This window comes from Tamandua tetradactyla, chromosome 4 (genome assembly GCF_023851605.1).
Source record: "Tamandua tetradactyla isolate mTamTet1 chromosome 4, mTamTet1.pri, whole genome shotgun sequence".
Taxonomy (NCBI): domain Eukaryota; kingdom Metazoa; phylum Chordata; class Mammalia; order Pilosa; family Myrmecophagidae; genus Tamandua; species Tamandua tetradactyla.
Window position 1 is genome coordinate 105,511,939 of NC_135330.1, and position 8,501 is coordinate 105,520,439.

The window sequence follows — 8,501 nt, forward strand, 5'->3', positions numbered from 1 at the left end:
AATGCTTTTTGGTCTTGTAGCTCAGACCCATTTCACACCCACTGGACCACACATAAAACCCCCTCCCCAACTCAACTCAGGGTCTCCAGCTTCTCCATGTGGCACCCCATCTTCACTTCCAGCTAATCTGCTACCCATTCCCGACAACATTATAATGAATAATACATAAGCATAGGAGTCAGATGTAGGCATGAAATCTACTTCCACCTCTTACTAACTGTGTGGACAAATTTATTGAGCCTGTGAATCAGTTTTGTCATCTCGAAAATGGAGGTGCTGAAGTTACATGTAAAGAAAATAGCCCTGCTCCTGAACAGAACAGAGATCCAATCAATGTAGTTCTCACCCACCTCTCCTCTCTTTGGTCTGGCATTTAAGTCCTCTGTGTGCAATGTACCATTCCAACTTAATTTCCCACTCTCCCCACTGTCAACTTTAGCTCCAGTTACACTGAACGGATTCCTGTTTACTTCACTGAATTCTTAATTCCCCACTTCCAAGCCTCTGCGTATGGTAGTCCCTTCTCTTTAAATGCCCTTTTCCCATCTCTAAAACTCCAAACATGACTTTTCTTTATATACTCCCCTCAAATGCTACCTCCATCATTAACTCCCTAATGCTATCAGAGAGAAATTATCCTTAAATCTAGCAACATGGTTTTGGTCACCCTCTGGACATTCATTAGCAATGTGTAAAATGGAAGGAAGATCCTTTCTTGAGCAGCCATCTGTGGGAGGGGAATTGGCCCAGTCCCTCTCCTAGGAACTAGCTAATCCTCCAGCATGGAGGCTTCTCCTCTGCAGCAAGTATCTGCTGGGTCACTCTGCCCCTCTGCACCCTGGACCAAGCTGAGCAATCAGAGTCCCTCCCTCCAAGTCTGGATCTGAAAGTTGAGTCAGTGTCTGCAGATGGCTGGACCTGCAGGTAATCAATGAGCACTGCAAGGTCACCACATTGCCCATGTGGGCAGCACTGACACAGAGGGCACAGGGGACCACAGACTCAGCCTTCTAGCTCTTGAATCCGGTCCCTCCCAGGGCTTGGCTGCATTCCACACACACCACCCTCCCAGCTCCCACAGACACCTCCACCCCTGCACTCCCTACATACTCCCACACCCCACACACCCCCAACATCCAAATTTCACCCTACCACACCCCCCACACCACACCCTAACACACACATGTCCTCCACACCACAAACCACACACCCCCATTCTAACAAGTCTTCCTTTCAACTATTTCAAGTTCATTGCTGGAATTTGCTTTCAAAGAGTCTCAAATTAAAAGGTAACAGCAATGCCTGGTCCAGAGCAGAATCTTAAAAACAGATGTAGCAAGGTGTAGCAGTTGAAGGGTCTGGACCAAAATTCAGAAAACTAAGTTCTAGATTCTGTTATAGCACTTTTTAGCCATGTGATCAAAGGCGAGTCAACCAACACCTCGAAGCTTCTTCCCCAACTTGTAGAATGGGGATATATATTCTGCTTGGCCAGCCTCTCGAGTCTGTTACAGGAAATTGCCTGTAAAAGTGCTCTGTGCACTGCACAGTACTGTTCAAGGGCTGACCACCCACGGCTCCTACAAGACTCAATGTTCCCTGTGGGCAAGGACGAAGCCTTACTCATTTTGTGTTTCCCACTGTCCAGCTGTGCCTCGCTCACTGCAGGCAACCAGGAGACAGACAGTGAATGAATGATTATGAGGATGAGCCTGACTCTGATTAAGTCATGCTGAAGTATACAGATGGCCTGGATTCAAATCCTGACCCACCACTCCAGAATGGCTGGGAGAAACCTTTTCTTACTTGGTAAGTAAAAAGATTGAATGATCGGGGAAAAAAAATCATGAAAAATGACTAAATTAGATAAATCTAATAGAAATACTCATAGGATACAAATTCACATCCACTAGGATAGCTATAATCAAAAAGACAGACAATAAAAGATGCTTCCAAAAATTCTTGAATTATAACAGCGTGTCTATCTACTGATGAATGGATAAACAAAATGTGGTGTGTGTGTGTGTGTGTATATATATATATATATATATGATGGAATATATTCAGCAGTTAGAAGGAATGAAGTCCTGAAGCACACAACATGGATGAACCTTGAGGACATTATATTAGGTGAAATAAGTCAGATACAAAAGGACAAATATTACGTGTTCTCACTGATAAGAACTTATTGTAACATATAAAAGCACAGACATAAAATATAGAATATAGGTTGCCAGGATATAGAATGAGGCTAAAGAATGGGGAGAAATTGCTTAATATGTGGAGAATTTTTAACCAGGTTGAACTTAAACATTTGGAAATGGACAGAGGTGATGGTAGCACATTCTGTGGCAATAATTAATGGTGTGTGAATGTGGTGGAAAGGGGAAGTTTAGAGTCATTATGTCACCACAAGGATAGTTGGAGATTAAAACATGGAATGTATAACACAGTGAATCTTGTAGTGGACAAAGTCCATGATTAACTATATAAATATCAAGAAGTCCTTTCATGAACTAGAGCAAATGTACGACACTATTACAAGGAGCTAATAATAGAGGGGTATGTGGGAAAAAATGTAGCTATTGCAAACTATAGACAATGGTTAACAGTAACATATTAATACCCTTTTATTGGTATTAAACCAATAAATGGTTTAACAAATGTACTATACCAATACGATGGGTCAGTAATGGGGTGAGGGAGGGATAAGGTGTATGGGAAGACTAGGTTTTTTTGCTTATCTTTATTTTCTGGAATAATGAAAATGTTCTAAAATTGATCATGGGGTTGTATACACAACTACATGATGATACTATGAGGCAATGATTGTGTACTTCAGATGGTCTCTATAATAAGTGAATATATCACAATAAAACTGCATTCAAAAGAAAAAAGACAGGCAATAAGTATTGGCAAGGATATGGAAAAATCAGTACCCTCACACATTGGTGGTGGAAATGTAAATTGGTATACCACTTTGGAAAATAGTTCAGAAGTTTCTCAAAAAGTAAAGATAGAGTTGTTACCCTGTGACCCAGCAATTCTACTTTTAGGTACACTACATTTCTCTCAAGAGAAATGTAAATATGCGTCCACACAAAGACTAGTATACAGCTTTATTCATAATAGTCAAAAAGTGGAAAGAAGCCCATATGTCCATCAACTGATGAATGGAGAATCAAAATATGGTTTATACATACAACAGAATATCATTTGGCCATGAAAAGGAATGAACTACTGATACATGTGCTGACATGAAACTTGAAAACATCTGCAAAGTGCATAAAGCCAGACACAAAAGATCACACATATTGTATGATTCCATTTGACATGAAATGCCCAGGATAGGCAGATCCAGAAATAGAAAGTAAATTAGTGCTTGCCAGGGGCTGAAGGGGGCTGGGGTGGGGCAGGAGAACGGGTGTGACTGCTAATAGGTACAAGGTTTCTCTGCAGGGGTGGGGAGTTAATGAAAATGTTCTAAAATTATATTGTGATCACGATTGCACAACTCTGTAAACAAACTAAAAACCATTAAATAGCACCCTTTAAACAGATGAACTTCATAGTACATAAATCATATCTCAATAAAATTGCTTTTAAAAAGTTCAGCGATAACTTGAGCAGTACTAGGTTTAGGAAAAAAAAATGTACAGAAAAGATACTAGAGGTGACATGCCAAGATGTTAATATCAGTTATCCACACATTGTAAGAACAAGCTTTTTTCTCTCTAAAAACTGATACTAGCAACAGAAGCAAACAATGAAGGAAGTTTACAAATATGCTAATAACAGTCATCTGAGTGTGTAGGAATGAAAGTCAATTTTCTCCTTTTGTCCTTTCATTTCCAAGCTTTTGTTATGGAGTTAAATTATTTTTATAACAATAATTTTAAAAAGAATTGTAAATGTTTCAAATGCCCAACGCAGAATGATTTTTAGTTTCTAGAGAATTAGCTCCAACAAAACTACTATGTCCTCAAACCACCGATGTCACAATGGCTGGTGTTTTAAAAGTCATATTTGTAATGTTAGTTACATCACAATAAAAAGTCATTCTCATTGGCCCTCTACTTTATCTCACTGACCCTTGACCCATTCAGACTTTCTCCTTTCATTCAGTGGGGGAAAAAAAAAAGCTGGACAATGAAAACAAAAAAATGACAGATACTTCAGACTTTCACTTGGCAATGATTCCAATTTTCTCCTAGAGAATAAAATAATATTGAACACATCTGAGCATGGGCTCTTTCTCGCCACCTACACCACTGAAGTCTGCCCCTTTCCAATTGAGAGGAAACTGGAGTCTGCCCCTTTCCAATTAAGAAGAAACTGCACATCAGATGAGGACATTTAAAACCCAGCTCTCCAACTCCATGGCATTATACCCAGTTTCTTAACGGACCAGATGGCCTTGGATGCTACAGTCAAAAGTCTAGAGATTTCTCAGCACATGATTAGAGCAAGAAGATCTCCACATTAGACCACGGTATTACATCAACATTAATTTCCTGATTTTGGCAATTGTGGTTACATAATAAAATGTCTTTATTTTTTAGGAAATACAATGAAGCATTTAGGGATAAAGGGGCATCATGTCTCCAACTCTCAAATGGTTCAGGAAAACAAAAACAATACATATTACAGAAAAACTGATACAGTAAACATAATACAGTATTAAGATTTAGGGAAACTAGGCAAAGGAGCATACAGGAATTCTTTGTATTATTCTTGCCACTTTATAGGAATTCTGAAATCATTTCAAAATAAAAACTTAATAAGAAATGAACCGAGAGAACCTACTTTCTCTACAGTAAAGACAACTCCAAGGGAATCAGAGGACAGAGTCAACTTCCAACTCTTTTTTCAGGCTTTTCAACCACCTTCAGCCTAGACAGAGTTGGTCATTTTCAAAAGGCTTTGGCTGGTTCCTCCAGCAGCTTCTTCCAACTCACCCTCCTCCTTGCTCAAGCTCTCCAGTCTATGGGATAAAGTCTCAATTTCTCTACCACATAAACAGAGCCTTCCACCAATACTCTCCCAGTCTCGCCGAGCCACTGAGAACCCCCAAACAAACCCTTCCATGCCAATTCTCTGGGCCTCTGAACATGCTGGTCCCTCTGCCCACGATGCCCTTCCCTGCATTCTACTGTCTCTGCCCAGCCAACTGCGGCTCCTCCTCCAAGATCCCACTCAAGCACAAGCTTTCTTGAAGTCCTTTCGGTGGCCCTTCCCCCCAGCAAAGGCTGCCCACCCTTGCCCATGCTGTACTGTGTAAACACTCTGGACCCAGTACCCCTGACTGGCAATACCAAGAGCCCCGGACTGATCATCGTTCATCTTTGCACCTCACTCTCTGGCCCAATGCCAGGCCAATAGAAGATGCTCCATCAATGTTTGTGGCCTGAAAGCTGAGTGGCCCGAGCAGGACCACCTCCCTTTCCTGCTCACTGCTGCCACACAATTTCAACAGAAGCCCATGAAGAGAAAAAAATGGGGGAGGGGCAGCAGCAGGGAGAGGTCATTCTATGAATTGTAGAATGATCCTATAATTTATTTATTAAACAACTGTGGTGCATCGAGTATGTTCTGTAGAGAATATCTTTTAAATGATGCAAATGTGGCCCTCATTTTCAAGAAGCACAGAGTTACAAAGAAAGGTTATATCCAGTGAAAATTTAAATAATCACACTGGGTGGAATGGCCAAGTGTCATGGAACTTAGGAACTCTGGAAGGTGACATGTACCACAGAAAGTAAGACAGGCCTGGCTAGGTCTCAGATCAGCCTTTTATGAGCTGTAGGAACTTGCATGAGGTGCCTTGGGTGGATAAGCCTCTGCCTCAGTTTCCCCATCTGTAAAATGATGAACTCTGATTTCAAGTTCTACCATTTTCCCCTCCCTCCCTCTGCTGCAGCCACCCTGGCCTTCTTACTGTTGCTAAACACAGGGTCCCTCCTGTCTTAGGACTTGGGCACTTTCAGTTCCTCAACATGGAACATTTATCCCAAATTTAAACCATTCAGTTTTCTATTCAAAACCACCTCCTCCAAGCAGCATTTCCCATCTACCCTACTAAAATAGTATCCTCCCCTCACTATGTTATTTCTTATGCCCCCATCTTGCTTTCTTTTCTTCATAACACTTACTGCTATCTGAAATAACACCATTTATTTGTTTACTCCTTTTTTTTTTCCCCATAGTTCCTCCCGGAATGTCAATTTCCTAGTGCAGGGGCTGGGTCCGAGCTGGATCTCCAGTGCCTAGAATGCCGCACATAGAAGGGACTCAAATATATTTGCTGAATAAATGGAAGTAATGAGCAATAATACCCACGCCAGAGGGCGTTGTGAGGATTAAATGAGAGCATACACGTGGAGGGACAGAATACGCTCAATATGATACCTTGCACCCAGTAAGTCCAGGAATGCTGGCCAATGCTACTGTTGAAGGAGTCCAGAAGAGGGTAAGGCCAGCGTGGACAGGGGCAACTACAAAAGGGCTCAAGGAGGCAGCAGGGCTTGAGTACAACCTGGAAGGAGGAGATTTTTCTGATAGGTAGAGAAGTGGAGGCATTATCCAAGGCTGGAAGTACCCCCTTCTCTGTATAAGCCACTCTTCTCCAAGGTGGGCTCTTTCCAAGCCCTGGTGAAATGCATTCACTAACCTCTCAACTCTACTCATCTTTCATTTCTATAATCTCAGAGCTTAGCTGAATTTCACTACAATGTGACTATTTCAGGAATATTGCTGAATTAATTGATTTCAGTCACCTGCAGAAAAGGCACAGCCCACTCTCTGATCCAGCAACCCAGGTCCGGGTATCAATCCTAATGACATAGTCACGTGCCAGCAGTAAGCAACATTTACCAGATATCTGCAACAGCACTGCTTGGGGGAAGCAAAAACATAGAAACAACCAGAATGTTTGCATACAGGGAAACAATAAACAAACTAAGGTGCATCCATACTGTACAGAGGTTAAGGAGAAAAAGACGTTTATCTACCAACACCAACCTCCAAAACATATTAACTTGAAATAAAAGTTGCAGAATACACACCACATAATTTCAGTTAAGTAAAACAAACAAAAACTATAAAAAACACACAACTAAATATTTCTCTGAGTACACACACACAAACATATAGTTAACCCACATATTTTCAGCTCCCAGCACTGCCTGAAACACAGTAAGTTTTCAACAGATTCCCAAAAAGGACTGGGAGACATCTGCTTTTCACTGTCAATATTTCTGTATTTTTTGCATTTTCATGAGAACGCATTAATGTATTACTTGTATTACATGTCTCTCCATGTATAAGCTCTCATTTAATCCTTGAAATTTCACCGAGTGCTCTGTGAAACAGGTAAATAAAATTAGTTATTTAGAAGGAGAAAAAAAAAAAAAAACCTAGTTACAGGACCTTGGCAGACGATAAAGGGTCCACGCGCCATACTCAGAACTTCTCCAGGGAACTTATTTAATCATTTTGGGCAATTAGTGCTCCAACACAGTACCTCGACACGCTCTTTACCTCTCTGGCATCAGACTCCTTGACAGCATAAAGAAGTACGCAAAAGTGCTGGGTTCTTTCTAATGTGTTCCTGAAAGTTGATAACACGCCCTTCCCAAATGGTGCTTTTCTTCCAAGCCATACTGCCCTGGGCTGAAGTATCCGAGCTCAGCCTTCCTCGCACACCCCCAGGATCAGAGTAGAGGGCTCAGGTAGGGCAGGTGGGCACGTAAAGTCCTGCAGGTAGGTGTGTGCACGGAGCGCGGAGTCGGGGGAGACTTACCTTCCGACGTGCTCCTTCTCTAGCACTTATCAGTCCTTCCTGCCCAGGCATCATCCCTCAGCGGAACCAGTTCCTTCTCTAGTTCGGCCCAGAGCCCAAAGGTCACCTGGTCAATGGAGAGGAGGTGTAGGGTGTGGAAAGCATCTTACGCGGCTTAGCTCTAACCCCGTGGGCTACTGAAAAGTTGCGCGTGCCGGAACACCCCAACGCGCGCACCGCCGCGCCCAGGGCCCTCGGGGGACGCCGGGATCGCAGCCGGGGAGAAGGTCCACTTTGGACCCTCACCCACACCCGGAGGGAGGCCCGGCCCCGGTCGGACCTCAGGCTCCCCGGTCGAGGCAGAACCCCAGGGCGGGCTCCTGACCTCCGTTACCTCGTAACAGCAGGTCCTGGACTCGGGCTCGGCGAGGAGGAGCGGGCGAGCGCGGCGGACCCCAGCCGAGATGCCGAGGGGCGGTGTGGCGCGGAGGCCGGAGGGTGGGGGAGGCGGGGACGGGTGAGTACGTGCGCCGCTGAACACCCAGGAGGCAGCCGCAGCGGGAATGAACTCCGCACCTGGAAAATCGATCTGGGTCGCGCGAGGGCCTCCCATTGGCCTCCGGGGCGGCGGGATGGGGCCTGGATGCCTTAGCGCGCCTCCAAGGCTTCGGCAGGGGGAGGGGCGGGGCGGGGCGGGAGCGCCCGCGGCCCATCGGGGCCA

At 43.8% G+C, this 8,501-nt stretch overlaps 1 protein-coding gene across 2 annotated transcripts in view; it reads right to left on the reverse strand.

Annotated features, from left to right (window-relative positions):
- Window positions 1-8,455, reverse strand: part of ATP7B (ATPase copper transporting beta) — a 171,368-nt gene extending 162,913 nt beyond the window's left edge. Inside the window, exons 1-2 of one of the 2 annotated variants that reach the window (XM_077158143.1) lie at window positions 8,175-8,455; window positions 7,802-7,907 (exon numbers count right to left, since the gene is read on the reverse strand). In XM_077158143.1, the coding sequence (XP_077014258.1) occupies window positions 7,802-7,855 (54 nt within the window). In that variant the 5' untranslated portion in view covers window positions 7,856-7,907; window positions 8,175-8,455. The remainder of the gene's footprint in view (window positions 1-7,801; window positions 7,908-8,174) is intronic. The other variant, XM_077158144.1, reaches the window with a different exon arrangement.
- Window positions 8,456-8,501: the final 46 nt, after the last annotated feature.